The sequence below is a fragment of the Mustela lutreola genome, chromosome 8, assembly GCF_030435805.1.
Source record: "Mustela lutreola isolate mMusLut2 chromosome 8, mMusLut2.pri, whole genome shotgun sequence".
In the NCBI taxonomy this organism is placed as follows: Eukaryota; Metazoa; Chordata; class Mammalia; order Carnivora; family Mustelidae; genus Mustela; species Mustela lutreola.
The window spans coordinates 2,247,324-2,266,677 of record NC_081297.1 but is presented as its reverse complement, the minus strand read 5'-3'; the positions used below and the strand labels follow the sequence as shown (position 1 = coordinate 2,266,677).

The 19,354-nt window shown below is 58.6% G+C and overlaps 1 protein-coding gene across 1 annotated transcript in view; it reads left to right on the top strand.

Annotated features, from left to right (window-relative positions):
- Window positions 1-18,434, top strand: part of ADARB2 (adenosine deaminase RNA specific B2 (inactive)) — a 352,604-nt gene extending 334,170 nt beyond the window's left edge. Inside the window, exons 8-10 of the mRNA XM_059183687.1 lie at window positions 2,803-2,984; window positions 16,050-16,228; window positions 17,872-18,434. Of these exons, the coding sequence (XP_059039670.1) occupies window positions 2,803-2,984; window positions 16,050-16,228; window positions 17,872-18,048 (538 nt within the window). The 3' untranslated portion in view covers window positions 18,049-18,434. The remainder of the gene's footprint in view (window positions 1-2,802; window positions 2,985-16,049; window positions 16,229-17,871) is intronic.
- Window positions 18,435-19,354: the final 920 nt, after the last annotated feature.

Sequence of the window (19,354 nt, the reverse complement as noted above, 5' to 3'; positions counted from 1 at the left end):
CCAAGATCCAAACTGCGCAAGGAGCGAGCATCGCTCAGTTAAAGGGCGGCAGGTCTTCTCTCCATCCCCTGCACGTCTCTGGTACTTCTGTGACTGACAAACAGGTGGAAACACATTTATTGCGGATTATCTATATCGAAAACCAGACATGGGATTTTTTTTTTCTCTGTCAACACTGCAGAAATATCCGCTGCTTGAACAAAAGGCGCAGTGTTTTCTTCAATCCGGAATGCTGAAGAGTCCCTTTCTTTTTTTTTTTAATTTATTTTTTTATTTATTTTCAGCATAACGGTATTCATTGTTTTTGTTGAAGAGTCCCTTTTATGTTCAGGAAGACATTTGGTTTTCCCAATCACGTTAGTGGAGTGAGTTCAAACTCCTGCAGCAGGGCGAGAAGGAGGCAGACCTTCTCTTTGTTTTAAAGGTTATCAAGACGAAGCCAGATATGGAAGTTACTTGTTTTTAGACAATCCTGCAGAATCAGGAGCACCCCGATTACGCTCCAGACACTCTGCTCAAAGCCAGCACCCGATGGTCTACAGGACAGCACTGTCTCTTCTGGGAATACTCACTTTATTGCTCAAGAATACTCATTTATTGCCATGCTTCAGGCACGTGCTTTGTTATCGATGGGGGAAATGTCCATTTCTCTGCTTTGAATCACGTTTCTCTCGTAATCGGAGCCAGGACACACGTGGGCTGCCTGCACCGCAGAACCCTTGGCCACCACCAGTAGCCTAGCATCGTGCCTGCAGACTGACTGCCTCGGCCACTTTCTCTGTGGGAGCCGTGTGCAGCCACACGTGCAAACACAAGAAAGCCTCTGCGGGGCTGGGGAACAAAGTGTAAAGACCGAAACCTCGCACAGCCGAAGAGACCTACCTCCTGCTAACCTTGCTCCTCCTCTTCTTGGCATACTTTCCCGCTTCTGCAAATCCAAAAAGGAGGAAACTAAAACACTAGCTGAAGTGACTTTGTTGGATTCTCCTCACTTCGCCGGCACTGCCTGCAAATACTGGTCTCAGACTTAAGGGAAGGATCCCAGTCCCTCGGTCACTGCTCCGAAACAGCAGTGTTCCTTCCACGGAAAGCGCGCATAGCAAAAACAAAACAAAACAAAAAACAAACCAAAATACCCTCCTATCCATGAATTTGTTGAAATTCTGTACTTTATCCATGAGAAGTGAGGCAGCCCCCCGGCCACGCCGGCTGGCCTGTCAGAGCGGGAGTCCGGGCGGCGGCGTGTCGCCAAGTGACGGGTCCGACGGTCAGCGAGAAGACCTCGCGTTGCTTTCGGAAAGTCTGCTCCTCCGAAACTCACGGACACCCGCTTTGGTGAAATCGCGCATGTGTGTGTGTTTGCGTGTGTGTGCGTGCGTGCACGCGCGCGTGTGTGTGTGAACAGCCATTTCAGTCCTTCCGAAAGAAAGAATGTGACTTACAGAAATGACCACGATTATTTTTTAAGTGAAGTTATGCAAATCTGATAGACTAAAGTAAATGTTTCATAAAACCAATGACTGTTCAAATGGTAGGACTAAATTGTTTGTATATAAATATTACCTTTTATATTCCATTTGAGTTTTATGTAGATGAACACATTACTTTAATGACCGCGTTTGTGGGGAGAGTGGAGACTCGCTCTCCCGGCCCTCGCCCGCCAGATGGCTGCCTCCTCTTGCATGAGATTAAAACATGGCTCTCGTTCACCACAATGCTTTGGAGGCAAATTAATATCGCCGGCTAAATTGCTTGTGTTTTTGGAATAAAATTTAAAGAGAACTTTTTAAAGCAATTGGTGTCACAGGTTCCGGGAGCAGATTGCTCTCCAGGTAGGGCATGCTGGTTTCAACCGTTCGGTAATTAATGGAAAAGATTCTGCGTTAATTGACTGCTTCGGGAAAGGGAAATATAATGACTCCTTATTAATCAAGAAAAGAAATGTACGGCATGGAGGCACCACAATAATTGCTCTAACAGCGGAGAAATGTTAATTAATGAAAAGAATGATGATGTAAGAAATTAGCTGCATAGTGTTTGCCGCTGGTGGGGGCTGGGTTTTAGACACGTTATTTACAGCGGAAACCACGAAATGCTGCCTCAAACAGATGCGTGTCACCTTGTATCACCCAAGTTTAGGGGGAAAAAAATCTCAAAATGCTGCTGTCATCTTTGCTTGCAGAAGCAAGAGCGCTTGCCCAGGGCTGCATTTATCTCGGAGAAGGACGGCCTTGTCCTTCCTGTCTGGTCTGGGCTTCGAAAATCAACATCCTCCTCGGAGCAAAACACGGCCGTTTATTAATGTCACGTAACGACACAACGGGTCCTTCTGACTGCTGAGGACAAAAGGAGAAGAAGCTATTTTGCCCAAAACGGAAATAAATAAACTCCATTTCTGGTATCCGCCCGCTAACCTCACGAAAAATTCAGATTCGCTTTGGGGACAGAATGTTTTTTTTTTTTTAAGTTTCGAGTCGCTCAGAGGATGTAGGGCTTCCCTGCCGTCTAACAACTCGCGTCGTGATCAAAGCCAGAGCCCCGCCAGCCGCGTGCGTGGCCAAGAGCAGCCCCGACCACTCTACTGGGTCAGGCGCGGCCACAGGACCTCCGGCCTCAGCGTGGACGGGGCACCAGGATCATGTGGGGGGAGGGCAGGCGGGGTGCGGCAGGCCAGCAGGGGGAGGGACAGGCCGGCGGGGGGAGGGGCGGGCAGGCGGGGTGGGGGGCACTCAGCCAGCCCCGCAGGTGGGGAAGGAGGGGCCCCGCCGCCCCGGTGCCCACGCTGACGCCCTCTCCCCGCAGGTGGAACGTGCTGGGCCTGCAGGGCGCGCTGCTCTGCCACTTCATCGAGCCCGTGTACCTGCACAGCATCATTGTGGGCAGCCTGCGCCACACGGGTCACCTCTCCCGGGTCATGAGCCACCGCACCGAGGACGTCGGCCAGCTGCCCACCTCCTACCGGCACAACCGGCCCCTCCTCAGCGGTAAGAAAGCCCTGTCCCCGTAGACACGGGACTCGTGCCCTCCCGCCGGCCAGCCCCACGTGTCCTAACTCAGGCCACTGTTACCCGGTCGGCCACCGGCTACTTAGGACGTAGCCAGCAAAAGGGCAGGAACATAAGCCTGTAAGGGGGGCTGCCGTGCCTCCCGAATGGAGGACCGGGCACTGGGAGGGGGGAGCAGACTGGGACACACCCTCGACCACATCATGGTGTCACCGTCCCACGTGTGTCCACCAGGATGACTTACCCGACCGGCTTCGCTCGCGGGAGGCGTCTCTGACAGAGGGCAGGGGGGTTGGAAGTGGGGATTTGCAGGGCTCGCGGCCCGAGTGCTGTCCTCACACGAGGCGTCCAGGAGGCACATGTCGGGAGCAGCACGGACACGCGCAGGCACAAAGCCAGCCCACCCGTAGCCTCCCGCACTGGCCATGTGCGCAGCCCCGGACCCCCGGAGCCTCAGGGTCCCCGCTGCAAGACGGGGACGGCCAACCCCAGCCGCCCAGCACACAGCCGGCGTGAGGGTCGCATCCCACGGCCGGCGAGCACTGTGGAGCCCATCGCGTTCACACTGACTCGGCGTTCCGGAGGGGACCGCGGATGGCGGCCGCCGCTGTCCACCTCACAGTCACAGACGCTCTCCCGGTGCCCGAGAACCAGCCTCCCCAGAGGCCGGAGGAAACCGCGCGTGCAGCAGGGACCGGAACTCGGCTCGAGGATGCGGCTAAGTCGTCTCGGCGCGCCACGTCCCTGGCCTGCAGCACCACGGACCGGGGGTCCGCACCGCCACTCCCGCGGAGCCACCGCGCAGAATGACACCAGCTGAGGAGGGGCGGCGGCGTCCGGGCGGCGCGGGACAGGCCCCAGCTGAGGCCCTGGGACTCCACCAGCCGTCAGGCGTCAGGAGCCACACAAACTCGCCTCAAACTCTAAGTCTAGGATCACATTTACTTTCTAAACAGTTGGTCGTGTTAGGAATTTTGATAAAATATTACTTTGGATCAGTTTCAACCTCTTCCATTTTCCTTTCTTTTTTTTTTCTCAAAATGGCAAAGAATACTACATTTTAAAACGATTTTATTTATTTGAGAGACACAGTGAGAGAGAAGACGCAGGAGAGCGGGAGAGGGGGAAGCAGGCTCTCCTCCGAGCAGGGAGCCCGATGCGGGGCTCGATCCCAGGACCCCTGAGCCGAGGGCAGACGCTTTACTGACTGACCCCGGGCACCCCAAGAACACTCCCTTCTTTTGGCTCGGCAGCCGGCGCAAGCCTGGAGCGGACCCCAATGTCCCAGTCGGTTCGTGCGGATGGATGTCCCCATCTTGGGTCCCCACAGACCTCGAAGACCTCCTTCAGTCTCCACAGCAAACCCGCAGGGACCCCGTGTGCTCCAAGGAGGCGCCTGTCCCACAAGGGGCTGCTGCCATCCGGCCCCCGGGCCCCACACACGCCTGCCTGGCCGTCCCTTCCAGCAAAGCTGTTCCAAAGTCGTGTGTTCAACTGGGAACACGTGAACACAAATAAAAACAGGAATTCTGAATTACAAGCAAAAAGCAGTGAATTTAAAGTTTAAAAAAAAAAAAAAAAAAAAGCTCCGCTAGAGGAATTCAGGTCACCTGAAGTCGTTGAGCGGCACAGCTAAAAGCAAAGCCCCCGTGTGAACCCCCGCCCCCGCCTCAGGGGACACTCAGCCCTACCTACAGCCAGGACCACCTGACTGGACACTTCGGCCCACACTGACAACAGCGCTTTCGTCGCTGGAGAGATGCCAATGACCCGAAGCCACGGCGTCCCCCCACGGCATGCTCTCGGCGGCAGCGACTGCTCGGCCCTCGGGGGCCCTCAGACACCCGTCGTGCGGATGCAGGAAGGAAACCGTCGGATCCTTCGCACACAAGGGAGACAGCGCGATGGCGCGTAAGGAGGGAAACGAGGAGCAGGTTCACACACGCCTGTGAGCGCTGTCTGGAGACGCCCTCGAGATCCGTTTGCAGAACCACCTGAGAAGGTGCAGCCCGCGTGCTCGCGGAACCAGCCCGGCCACCGAGCGGGGACCCCGCCGGCTCCGGGGCCACAGGAAGCAGCCGAGCTGAGAAGGGTCCCCCACGGACACGGGGCGGGGTGCGCACTGATGTCCGCCGGAGGGTCTGCCAGCCTTCTGGGAAGACTGTGAGGACGGACACCACACCCTGGCAGCTGCGCCCCGACCCTTCGGCGCCCCATGTCACCGGAGGAGCACGGCTCCCCTAAAGGGACTCGCCTCCGGTCTTTCTCAGCACATTCAATCCCACACGCGACACGAGGAGGACGAGGCGGTGGTGAGAATTCGTAAGAACGTAGGCTCGGAATACTCGTCTTTTGAGGAAAACATTACGTGACGTAGAAAGTGACTTTGAGGCTGTCGTGCTGGGCACAGGGTGGTTCGTCTGCACGTCCAGCCTCGAGGTAAGTCTCCTGTTTCCGCACCAGGACAAGGAGAGATGTGGGGGACGCAAGCTCTGTTCCCGCCGGCGGCACGTGGCGTGCACGGGTGCTCCGTCGAGCAGTTGTCGTCGCACCGAAGACACAACTTCGCTGCCCATGGCAAGATCCGGCGACGAATACAGAAGCCAAGAGCCGAACCCAGGGAATCCGTGTCCCGGCCCTGAGCTGTCCCGGCCCCTGGTGGCGTGCACGTGATGGGAACTACGGGACGGTGACCAGCAGGGCACCGGCTGCCTCCGCCCCGGCACGTATCTTCCCGAAGGAGTAGGAACAGGCCGCTGGGGGGTCAGAGCCTCGTCACACTCCATGTGCCTCAAGCAATGGTTCACCGAAACGTCCGCCAGCAGCAGTCCGCAAACCCCACCCGACACCCCCACTACACTCGAGACCCTCCGGGAGGGGTGGTACATGGGATGGAGGAGGCGGCCTGTCGCCGCGTGTGCCCACGTTTCTGTGAATTCCCTTCTCCAAAGTCCTGTCACAGTGAACTGCAGAGCCCGAGACGGAGCCAAGCCGCCCGAATTCAGGAGAAATTCCTGAGGTTGATGATCACTAATGGCATCTGGCAAAACCACCCAGTGGGGTGGTAGCAAAGATTGTTTTTATGCAGCTGGTAACTAATGCAGCGTGATTTTTATATTAAAATGAGCACGGAGAGGCCTGGGGGCTCGGTCCATTAAGCCTCTGCCTTCGGCTCAGGTCATGATGGCAGGGTCCTGGGATCGAGTCCCGCATCAGGCTCTCTGCTCGGTGGGGAGCCTGCTTCTCTCTCCCCCTCTGCCCTCACTGCCTGCTCATGCTCTTTCTCATTATATCTCTCTCGAAAAAGAAATAAAATCTTTTTAAAAAAATAAAAATAAAATAAGCACAGGCTTGTTACAGGGTAACCTATAAATTTTTCATAAATGTTTAGGATAAAACACACGAGCTTAAAAATGCATCCGAGCAGCTCCTTTGTCTTGGAGTTGTTAGAAGTGGAAATTAATCTCTTGTGCCCTTGAAGGAATTTTTGGTAGAAAAAATTCATTATAAATCTTGCTGGAATAATCTAAAGACAATCCTAATATCTCTGCATGAAGATCAAAATGCTAGATTCAAGAGAGAAATATTTAATAAGACATTTCCATAGATTAGCACTGATTTCCCTATGCAAATTAGATGACATATAGTTTATGGTCAATTTAAAATTATAGAAAAACCTTTTTAGTTTTCTAAAGATTTCTTTCAAAAATACTTGTATATTAGTTAAGTTACACTTAATTTCTATCATGATTTTAAGGAACTGTTGCAAAAAAGCATTTGAACACCAGTCTTCATCAATTTGCTCTTGAAATTTTTACCTTTTAGGGAAAATACTTTCATCGTCCACACATTTCATTTATGCAAACACTGAGTTGGTCAACACAATCCCTGCACTTATTTAATCACTCAGCAAATGTGCGTGGATTGCTGATGACGTGCCTGGGGCCATTACGCACGGGGAAGAGAGCTGCGAACAGCATGGTCGAAACCCCGTGGGGAAGGCTGACCCACAGACAAAATGAAAATGCTTCGTAGAAAAGTAAAGCGCAGAAGGGACCACACGCAAGCTTTGGCTGTCAGGGCCAAGTCCTGCAGGAAGAGGGAAGGACAGCATGTGCAGGAGCAGGCGGGAGCCAGGAGGGCGCCGGAACGTGGGGAGAGCCTGCGGGGTTCAGCACAGAGTCAGCTGTGGCTGCCGCACGGGGACTAGGTTAGGGCCCAGTCTGAACCCTGCATAACCAGGCCCTGAGGGTTCTCAGAGCAGCCTGAAGCGGTCTTCGTTCACAGATTCACATGGAGACGATCCTACTAAGTGCTGGATCGAGATGACGCTACAAAAGCTTTGGAAACACGGCAAAAAACAAGCAGGCACAGGCCGAGACGAGGCCGCATTAACAGACCCCAGCAGACACACGGTGAAGACCCATGACGGCGGCGAGCACCGTTCCGGGACACAGACTTTATGCAACCTTGCTCACCACGAAAACAGAGACTGAAAAACCCACAGGGAAAACGCGGGGGAGAGACAGAAGTGTAAGGAAGGAAGGACGGAGCCAAGTAGGAATTGCAGAGGAAAATGAAACAATTCGTGTGACTGAGAATAGGCTTATTTCTTTAAGATTTTATTTTTATTTTTGTTGATTTGACAGAGAGAGAGAGCACGCGCACAAGCAGGGGGAGAAGCAGAGGCAGAGGGTGAAGCAGGCTCCTCGTGGAGCAGGGCGCCCCATGTGGGACTCCATCCCAGGACCCCGGGATCATGACCTGAGCCGAAGGCAGAGGCTTCACCGACGGAGCCCCCAGGCACCCCACAGAGGACAGGGTTTGTTGCACATTCAACACAGCTGAAAATGGGGCACCTGGGGGCTCCGTCGATGAAGCATCTGCCTTCGGCTCAGGTCGTGATCCCGGGGTGCTGGGATCGAGTCCCGCATCGGGCACCTGCTCAGTGGGGAGCCTGCTTCTCCCTCTCCCTCTACTTGTGTGTTCTCTCTCTCTCTCTCTCTCCAAATAAATAAAATATTTTTAAAAATAATTTTAAAGATAAACACAGCTGAGGAGAGAATCAGTAAACCGGAACATCCCCCTGAAGAAACCCCTGAGCACGGCACCAAAACAGAAAGACGGTAGACGAGCCACGGTCCTCCGGTGAACAGAACCCGCACGGGAGAGTCGCCCTCCTCACAGGAAGGAGATGGGGCTGAAGCACGTGACTCGCACGCGTGCAGGGGCGACCGGTCTGACGTCGGCAGCCTGGCAATTCTGGCAGGAGACAATGGCACCGTCGTGCCCGGGGCGAGTCTGGAAGCAGAACCCCCTCCTCTCTGGCAGCTGTGGTCTCGGCCCCTGAAGCCATCCACTGACTGCACGAGGCCCCTGAAGCCGTCAACTGACCGCACAAGGCCCCTGCTGGTGGAGGGTCACCTCTCTGCTCCACGCCACTGACGGAATCGTCCATCACAGCTGAAGGCACCTCCCAGCGACGTCCGGCTCATATCTGACGAAGCAGCTGGGCACCACAGCCCAGCCAGGAGGATGCATGAAAGTAGGCATCCCACGGGGAGGCCAGAGACGCAGCGAGAAGGTCGGAGACCCAAGCTCCAACGTGCCCTGGAAGCAGGAGAAGGAGCGCGGCGGGCACGGTGGGGAAGGAGGTACCAGAGTTACTCGTCGTCACCTCTAAGGGGCACCGAGTGGCCCGAGAAGTTCTTCAATCATCCTCCCAGCAAGAAAGTGGTCACCAGACAAGAAGACAGAAAAAACCCTAAAAGGCGTCAGGAACTAACAGGTCAGCTCCCAAGGGTCCAAATCAGACTCCCCAGCGACTCTCAGACGACTGGAAACAATAAAGCCGTGTCTCTGAGATGCCAGCCGCGAGCTCGTCGCGACCTGAAGTCCGTGACCCAGGAGACGCAGCCTTTACAAGCGGGGCAAGGGGCGCCAGGGCGGCTCAGCCGGCTGAGCGTCCGACTTTTGATTTTGGCTCAGGTCGTGCTCTCAGGGTGCTGGGATCAAGCCCCATGTTGGGCTCCACGCTGGGTGCAGAGCCTGCCGGGGATCTCCCTCCCGCCCCTCCCCCTCTTGTGCGCGTGCACACATTCTCTCTAAAATCATGAATAAACATCTTTTAAAAATAAAAACTAACCAATTAAAATGAGGGCAAGACAACCGTCCAGGCAGACAGAAGCAGAGCTAATGCAAACCCAGCAGACGCGCACTGAAGGGGACATTAACAGTGCTCTTGGGGCATAAGGAACGTAGCCCCAGATAGACGGAGCCACTAATGCGTGAGGACCACATTCTGCCGAAGTCCCCCGTCCCATGTCTTTCCAAGTAACAACAAGCTTTACAGGGACCAAGAACCATTTCACTATCAGGTTTTAAAATGAAATATTCAAATTCTTCCCTGCCACAGAGGAAATTTCGCCGCTTTCAGCGTTGTCCCGTGAGCCCACGCATTTTAAACTGCTGTCACTTACATGCACAGATAAGGCCGCGTTCCTACTGACTCCAGGAAGGAAGTCCCTGAAAATCAGTGGGGCAAACTGTCTTTACAGGAGGCGACTCCAGACCCCCAAGCAGGTGCCCCAGCGCCTTCCCTCACACGGCACGCACACACGCCCTCGACACCAGCTCTCAGCCACGGCAGCCAACTCCCCGCCAACCGGGCAGATGAGGTGGGGTGGCTGCCTCAGCCCCATCTTCCCACCGTGTGCCTCCAGCTTGCAGGGACCCACAGGACCCCAACAAGCATCTCACGGCAGAAAGACCTGAGCCCGTCCTCACACACCATCTCCAGACTGCAGCACACGTCACACAGCCACCGTGAACTGTGCTCTATGAAGACAACAGCTACAGAATTACTGTCAATTATAATGATGCTCGTGCTAATGAAAATGAATAAAACGACATTAATACAGCCGAATTACGTTAGCTACTCCAAATCTGCAAGTCCATGCTAAAATAGCCTTAGCTCCGCTTCCAGCAGAGCTGTGTGTGGTGTGTGTGTGTGATGTATGTGCAATGTGTGTGCATGTGTGTGTTCACGTGTACATGTGTGTGGTGTGTGTCCACATGTGGTGTGTGTGCGTGCGTGTGCATGTGTGTGATGGTACAAGTATGTGATGTGTGTGGTGTGCATGTGACATGCACGTGCGTGATACGTGTGTGCAATGTGTGGGTGTGTGTGTACATGTGTGATGTGCACGTGTGTTGTGTGGTGTGTGTGCGTGTGATGTGTGTGTACATGTGCGATGTGTGTGCGTATGTGATGTGTGTACATGTGTGGTGTGTGTGTGAGAGGTACAACACAAGTGCTGTCTGGCACACACAGAACACACAGTGGCCTCATCTACACCGCCATACGACTCAGTATTGAATTGTCCATTTCTCACCATCAAATGCAGTGTTGCCCTGAGATACAAACTTGTTTCACTCCCTATAAAAATCATGTTCCTGAATATCCTGTGCAGCCTTAATTTGGAGAAACTGAATTAGATTGTGAATACTTCAGGCCCACCAGCAATCTAAAGAAATGTTACAATGTGTTAGACACTGCTCTTTAAAAAGAGGTGCATGCGGGTTTTTGCGAAACGAGGCCTATTGTCCTGCCAGTCGGAGTGGCGTGGTGGTGGGTCTCGCGGTGACGGGAGCCGTGCAAACATGGCCAGTCTGGCACAGAAGCACTGCAGGTGGGAGTGGTCCTAACGGTCATGGTGGTGGCGGTGGCCGTGGTGGCAGCCGTGGCAGTAATCGCACAGTGGGAAGGCGATGGCAGCCCCGTTAGCAGGTGCAGTACCTCCTCGAAGTTGGGAAAGACCTACTTCAGGTTCACCATAGTCACACAATCGTGTCAATCGCTACGTCACTAAATCAAACATCAGACGATCTTCACGGAGACACTCTTGTGTGTCAGAACAGCAGAGTACCTGTGTCCGTGCTGGCGCAGACCTCGGTCTCCCGAGTGCACGTGTCCGTGCTGGCGCAGACCTCGGTCTCCTGAGTGCACGTGTCCGTGCTGGCGCAGACCTCGGTCTCCCGAGTGCACGTGTCCGTGCTGGCGCAGACCTCGGTCTCCCGAGTGCACGTGTCCGTGCTGGCGCAGACCTCGGTCTCCCGAGTGCACGTGTCCGTGCTGGCGCAGACCTCGGTCTCCAGAGTGCACGTGTCCGTGCTGGCGCAGACCTCGGTCTCCCGAGTACACGTGTCCGTGCTGGCGCAGACCTCGGTCTCCAGAGTACACGTGTCCGTGCTGGCGCAGACCTCATTCTCCCACACGTCCACTCTGAGACACCAGCCGTGTCTAGAACACCGCAAAGATGATGAATGACCACGTGGGCTGTGGCACACAGACGAGCTACACAGACCTTATCAGCGATGGGTCTGATGGGGAAGGGGTTTGGGAAGATCAGGCTTCCTTCCAGATGGTGGGAACAAGTACTGCAGTATCACTGAGTGAGAGCGGCCATGGGTCTGGTCCGAGCCTGGCCACACCACCTTTCAGGGACACCTTTTCTCTCATCCCGTCCTGGGCTTTGTCAACAAGTTTCCAAACCGAGATCTTCCCCGACAGAGGCCAACTACACCATCCCCGAAACAGAGCCACGCTAGGCTTCCCTCCCCAGCCAGGGGCTGAAAAGAGATGTCCACGTACGTGGCTGTGGCCCGTGGGAACCCCCACCCACCAACTGTGGTGCCAGAGGTCAGCACGCGGGCTTCAGAGGCCAGCTCCAAACTCACGACTAATAACGCTGGTGTAGGCAGACTACTGGCCGCCCAAGACACCAAATCTTAATCCCTGAAACATGCAAATCACCGTATTTGGAAAAAGGGTCCCTATCAATGTAATTAAGTTAAGGATACTGAAATGAAGAGGGTGTCCTGAACTATGCCCTGTGGGTCCCACACCCCCCACACACATCTGTGGAAGAGAGAGGCTGATGGAGGGAAAGAGAGGGTGCAGAAGCCACATGAAGACGGGCAGAGGTGGAAGTGACGCATCTCCACGCCAGGAACAGTGGGGCCGCTGGGGGCCAGAGGATGGAGGAGTGCGCAGCCCAGCCAACACCTGCCCTACAGGCCTCCAGAGCGAGCAGGGAGTCGACTCTGTGATTTTCTGTAAACCGGAGACTGTGTTCACGCTCCACTGCAGCGGCCCCAGGAGACGAACACCGGGCTCCCGTGTCACAGCACAACGTCTGCATGGGCAGGAACCGCACTAAAAAGTGCAACCCTGGGCCTCCATCACCACCCAGCGAGGGCGGGCGTCCCGGGACCCACGCCGGCTGGCGTGACTGTGACGCGTTCCGTTCCTGGATGTCAAGGTGCAGGTTTGCAGACTCGGGCTCAGGTGCTCCCGGTGAGAATTACGACGAGTCCAATGTCTGTGCCGCCAACAGACCCTGTGACCTTGAACCAAGGTCGCTGGTACACAGGGCTGAGTCTTCCCAGGGTTTATTTCTCAAGATGACTTTCCTCCCCTCCTGGGGCACAGCAGACACAGGCCTGTGCTTTCCGCGTTCGGAACGTGCAGCTCTTCCCTGAACCCGGACGATGACAGGGCGGATGGTGACGTGCTCCCGTCTTCCTCTGGACGGAGATTTCCAGTCGGCCCCTGGAGGTATGTGAGGCTGCGGACTCGGGGCGAGAAGGTAACTGTGTTTGCGCGTGGGTCTGGGTAACGTGCTGCCGTCTCAAGGAGGACGAGGCAAGCGGGCGGCAGCAGGTGACGTCTCGGACTCTAAGTAGCCTCTGCACCTGAACTGGAACTTGAGGCTTGGTTTCCACATCTGCTTCCAGAGGGACGATCCCGGGAACTGATGCCTCCCTTCCGTGGACAGCATCCAGCCAACGGAGGCGAAGTCGATGCAGGCCAGAGGTGGCTTCCCGGGAAGAGAAGGCAACTCCCCGGAGTCCCAAGCACCTTGTCTTCAACCCGGAGCCGAGACGCACGAGCCCCTCCCCCGGCCACCAGGCCTGGCTTGGCTCCCGCATGGCGGATCTCAGTTACGAGTCAGGACACGATGAAGGAGCTTTCTCAGATGCGTGCACGCGGCTCCGCAGAAACAAGTGTCTCCCCCGGGCCAAACTGAGGGAGCAGAAGACAGACTGACAAGCCTGGAAGGACCCCAACGAAGCGTTCCAACAGCCGCTGAAGGCCCACCCGGGCATGTGGGGCGGGGCAGGGACAGAGCAGGAGCGCCACCCCAAGGTGCGGGCAAACGGACACAGGCAGCCAGAGCTTCCCGCGCGCCCAGGCCTGCCCGTCTCTCCCTCCGAGAACGGGCCGCGGGACTGGCCCATGGGCATGTGAATCGTGAGGGAGCTCCCCTTGCTTGGTGCCGTGACCGCAGTGACGGAACCCGTGCCGGCCGCCTGCACCGTCTGCCCTGCGGGGTTAGGCCGATGGGGACGTCCTGCGAGATGACCTCCTGGCCTTGTGCGCTGACCGCTCTGCACGGTCGGGTCAGCGACCCTGCGTGTGAACGCGGCAGTCACTCATCGCCACCCGCGCGCTCACTAGTCGATTCAGGGACAGAAGCAGAGAGAACAAGGAGGAAGAGGAAACCGTTGTTCCCGCGGGTGCTGTGGGAACTCTTCACCCAAGGACAAGACTAAGGGGGCCCCTTTAACCCTGGAGCCCCAGGGACAAACAGTAACCCACAGACGTACACACTCGAGTGCACACACATGATGCCAGCTGTGCTCCACCCAGAAGGGACCCCGACCCCAATGCGTGGGCTGCTTCCTGCACACCCAGGGCAGCAGGAGGGGTGGGGGCCGCCCGCTTATAACGAACCCGGGAGAGGGCCGTCCAATCTAAGGGGGCGCTGCACCCCCGCGACGGAGGGGCTCCGCACACACCCCCGCTGGGTCTCATCCCTTCCTGGGACAAAGGCCGGCCTCCCACAGAACGCTGTGTCGCTGCTGACAGCCCAGGAAGGGACGGGGGGTGGAACAGCAAACCAGGCGCCGAGGCAGGATGGGCGCTGCTTCTGGTTCCCGAGTCAACGTGGCTCGCGCCCCACCTTTCCCACCGGTCACCGAGGCTCGGTGAAGATCGTTGCTGGACCGAAAATCTCATTTCACGTCGTACCTGGTCACTGACTGGGCCCTGACACTCGGAGATCAACGGGTCTCACACTGTGACTTACAGCATAAATCACTTCCCTCGGTGCACACTTCTCCGCCTCAACACACACCGGCCATCTGGGACCCGAGCTCCAGAGAAGGTGGGTCAGGGGCTGGGGGGCAGCAGCTGCCCACTCCCGGTCGGGAGGCTGTCCGCCAGCCAGTGCCTTTTCTCTCTGCCTGCGTCCATGTGCGGAGCCGGAGAACCCGCCTGTGGACATCCTGCGGGGCTGCAGCCGAGCCTCTCCAAGCAGGCGTCCATGTGCCGAGAGCCGGCGGCAAAGTGGGCACTTGCCACAGCAGAGGGGACATGCAGGGGGCCAGGGAGGTGTGCCGTGGACCTCGGAGACCCTCCCCTGTTGGAGGGAGGGACTGAGAGCAGAGGGAGCAGGGCGGGAGGGGGGACTGGCTGCCTGCCACTCTGGGGAAGGTCCCCGCCTCTCTCGGTGACGGGTCACTCCTGACCTTGGCCACTCTCCCTCTGCCCAGCAGGGCCGTCTCATGGCCAACGTGCCAGACTGTCCCCCTGCCCACCTCTTGGCATGGGCAGCTGCCGCAGGGAATTGCTTCCAGGAACGGACACAAGCTGTCCGGCTGCCATCAGCCCAGGATGCCTGGCCCTGCCCGTGCGTGACCGGGAGAAGGTCGCCAGGAGATTTCGGTCGGGAGTCAGGCTGTGGCAGGAGCAGGTGGCAGCGTCGGACGGCGGGTTTGCAGACGGCGGGTTTGCAGACGGCGGGAGGCCCCAGTTGGCGGTGACACCACGGGAGCCCTGGGCCTGTAGCTTTGCCCTTCGGTGCTGACGGGACGGCTGCCCTCACGAGGGCCTGGGGTGCTGGGCTGCCCCGACACAGGGTTGCTCCCTACATCTGCTGCAGGCCCCCAGGGGCCAGCCACGCCCTCTGCAACACCCCGGCACCCTCAGGGACACCCACAGCCAGCGGGGGCACAGGCACAACGTACTAAAGCCGCCCCCTCCCAACACGGGAGCTGCCGGTGAGGACCCTCGGCGTCCTCTTGCCCAGGGCGCATGGGGGTGTCTCTGTGGGGAGGAGCAGGCAGGAGGAGGGGTGCTCCAGACACACTGGCTCAGGGAGGGTTGTGGGAGGAGCAGTGGTGCTGGGGGAGGGCCGGGCTGTGAACTATGCCCCACCATCACCGTCACCGAGGAGAACAAGAGCCCGCGTCACTCCTCTGCCCGGCGGCCGGGCACAGAGCTGCACCAGGAAGTCGGGCTCGACGGCGCCGTGGGCCTTTCCTCACACCCACCCGCGCCTCACACGCCTTCCCTGAGGTCACGCTGGGGTGGCGGGCAAAGCAGCCGCAGCAGGACGGCCCGGCCGAAAGCCGGTGAGGGCCCATCAGACCCGACGTCACAGGCTGCGGGCGGGATGGGGGCCAGGCGGAGGTCAGACGCCACTGCCCAGAGCAGGGACGCCGAAGGCCCCCTTCTCGCTCTGCGCTAGGAGCCTGGGACTCCCGGGGCTGTGACGTCCAGTGTCCAGGGCCGTCCCAGTGACCAAACTTAGACCCGCCATCGACTTAAAGCTCCGCTGTTGTCCTGAAATCCTCCATAACCCCTGAACACGGGGCCTCGTGTTTGCATTTCGGAAAAGGCCTGAAAACTGCGGCCGCCGCTGCTGGATCACATCCCTTGGTTCTCAGCCCACGCTCTCTGCTCTCTGTCCCGCTCGCTCGGCTTTTCCACGCGCATTCACCGAAATTACAAGCCCCGGGGCCTGTCTGGTACCATGAACACCTCCCAGAAGCCACAGGCCCGTGTGAAAAGGGGCAACGGGGTGTGGGCGCCTCCCAGCAGCGCGGCAGCCAGGCGGGGTCTCGCGCCGGCCGGTGGCGGGGGCCCTGCCGGGGCCGGAATCCTGACGCCTGCTGTTGCGGCTTCTCTCTCGGCAGGAGTGAGCCACGCCGCCGTCCGCCAGCCGGGGAAGTCCCCGCACTTCAGTGTGAACTGGGTGATGGGCAACGCGGACGTGGAGGTCATCGACGGCACCACCGGGAGGAGGAGTTGCGGGGGCTCGTCGCGGCTCTGCAAGCACGTGTTCTCCGCACGCTGGGCGAGGCTGTACGGAAAGGTAGGGCTCCGCTCTGGGGGAGGCCGGCCCCGCCGCCCTCGGCTCCCGGTGGGCACAGGGAGGGGCCCCCAGGAAGCCCACACTGGTCCGAGCGAGGGGCACCCATGGCCTCCAGCCACTCCCGCTGTGTCCCTCACCCTGGGCCCCGCTGACTTGCAACGGAGCCGCTGCCCGGGGAGGTCCCAGCCAGCAGCCGAGGACTTGGCCGCGGCCCTAGATGCCTCGCAGACAGGGCTCAGGCGGCTGCATGTAGAGAACCATAAGGGAAGTTCAGAGAAAGCTCCTGATGTGGTCTGACCCCCGGCTGCGACAGAGGGAGGGGAGTGGTTTCCCCAAATGACATCAGGAGCACACGCCAGGCCACAGGTCACAACTCTTCTCCTGACCCCAAAGACCGTGCATTTCTACGACAGTCCTGAGCTTCCTCCTTGATAAAAGGGGACAGTTACTACATTTCCATGGTTTCAGCTGAGATCTAGATGTGCACGTGTCCAACGCACAGCAGACTGTGGCAGAACCAGACAGACATGAATAGGCGTCAGGAACACAGAAACCCAAGAAGTAGCTGTGCCTCTGTCCCGTCTTTACCCAGCAACAGCTCCCAACAGGAACAGGGGTGTGGGGCGCATCTGTCAACTGCAGCACGGGACAGACACACCCACCCTTAAGATGAGCATTGCTTGCAGCTCAGGGGACCCTGGACGTTGTGCGTGTGGCCCTTCACCTGCACGACCTCTGTGCCGGCCACGAGTCCACGGGACCCGGCTCTGTCCTGGGCACGGGGCCTCGGCTGCCTCCCCGCCCACTGCGGGCACCGTCCACACTTCCCTCGTCCGCACACTGCAGGGACCCGTGTCGGAGAGCCCCACTGATTCTGTCTTCCTAAACAAAAGGGCCCCTTGCACTTGTTCCAGGACACGGGCCGAACCCGCGGGGGGCATCCAGGCCTCCGGCCCTTCTCCCTGCACCGCTGGCCTCTCCACAGGGGATCCCTGCTTACACTGGCCTCAGAGCCCGGCCCGGTCCCGGCCCAGAAACCCGACAGAGGAGACGGCCCGTCCCACCGGTCTCCTGACTGGTCGGCAGGAGAACTCGAACGCCCCCGTCTCCCACCTGCACGATGCTGCTTTAGTGCCCACAGTCATCCCCCCGACCCCCGAACCCCACCCCACAGCAGTCCCAGACCCTCTCGCAAGAGAAAACCCCACAGCACACCTGTTCAACAGCGGCCGAGCTGCACGTCTGTCGCCGGCCGCTGCTCACATCCCCGCCAAGCAGCCCCAGCGCGTCCGTGGCACGTCAGGGCCGCTGGAGGGCACACGCCCACCGGGGCTGTCTCCCCTTTACTGGGGTCAGACGGACACGTAACTAACGCGGGACAGACCCCGGGTGGGTAATGTGACGTCCTGACGCGCATGCTGGGCAGGGACCACCACGAGCCGGCCCACCAGGGCGCCCAGGACGGTCGCTGTGGGCCGCTAAGGAAGCTCCTTTGCGGCACAGCGCACACACGTTCCTGTCCGCTGTGTGGCTTCTCTGTTCACGGCAGGCGCCGAGGGCAGGCGGCCGGGAGCCGTGTTCTGTGCGGAGGCCCCGGCACGGCTGTCTGGGGGGCTCACCCGCTGTCTTGTTCCCGCCCCCAGCTGAGCACGCGGATCCCGAGCCACGGGGACACGCCGTCCATGTACTGTGAGGCCAAGCGGGGGGCGTGCACCTACCAGTCGGTCAAACAGCAGCTGTTTAAGGCATTCCAGAAGGCCGGGCTGGGCACCTGGGTGAAGAAGCCGCCCGAGCAGGACCAGTTCCAACTGACACTCTGAGCCCCGGGCGCTGCACTCCCGGAGCAGAGCACGCGCACGGCGGGGGCAGCAGGCCGTGCTCACCGGCTCCCTGCACACTCGCCCTTGGTACTCCAGAAGCACGCGCGTGGTCAGTGCTCCGTGGGCAACTAGACTTGAAGTAGGAGCTGCTTCTCACGTGGCTGCTCCAACGCTGCCAGGACCCACAACCCCCAGACCCGAAGGCCCCGGGCACAGCCCAATCTCTCCTCCTGGTGTGTCCGCAGGAAAGTTTCCGTTCAGGCTGAAGGGTCGTAGGTGCAGCTGGTCCGGCGGTGCCTGGGGTGCCGCTCCCCACACCCCTTCTCTGCCCCCCACACCTCCAGTGTCTTTGCTGCCCCCTGACCCCACACTCCCAGTACCACGTCTGCCCCACCCGTCCCGCACCCCCAGCACCGCGTCTGGTTCTCAGCAGCACGAGCCGGCACGATACTTCAGGATAAGCCACAATGAAGAGAAAAGCCATGGGCTCTCCCCAAAGACGCCACCAGGACGCTCTACCATCCTCATTGTTCACCTGAGTGTTCACTCCACCTCCCTTCAAAGCGGATTGGAGACGCGCAGTACTGAAGAACCCTCAACTCAGACCAGAGAAACGAAGACCCTTCCAGCAGCGCCCAATTAGCGGAGACGCAGGCAGGACCTGGGCTCCAGGACCAAGTGCCACAGACCCTGCAGACACCACACCCGTCCTGGGCCCAGCGCGGGCTCCACGGCAGATGCCCATGGCTGCTGACCACGTCTGTGGCAGCCGCATCCAGGTTAGGGACCACGCACACCCCCTCAGCAGGTAACAAGGGAACCATGTCACAGACCATGCTCCGACAGCGCGTGCATGTGAGAGCGAGCCCAGGGAGTGTCCACAGCAGCCCTTCCCGGGGCTGGAGTGGCTGCGAGCTGTCCACGCTTCGGGCTCCCCGATCAGCGCCTTGCAGGGCCGAAACGCACACAGCAGCTGCTGAGCCACAAGAAGCAGGATTCTGTCCCCTTCCAAGCCGGCGTCGGACACCCTCCCTAGGAGCGCAGTGGGTGCCGAGCACGCCAGAGACAGGCGTCCTCTCCCACGCTGTCAGTCCGTCCGGGTACTCGAACTGTCCACGTGGACCACCACGAACTCATCTCGGACATCTGTCATGTGACTGACAGGCCTCTCATTTCCCCCGCAGAAGAGCCACGCCTGAAACTCACTAGGCCACACAGCCCGGCTCCGGAGCGTCCCATCCTGGGGCAGGGGCTTCCCGGCGGGGTTTCCAACTGGCCAGCCCTGCGTGCACACCCTGACCAGAGC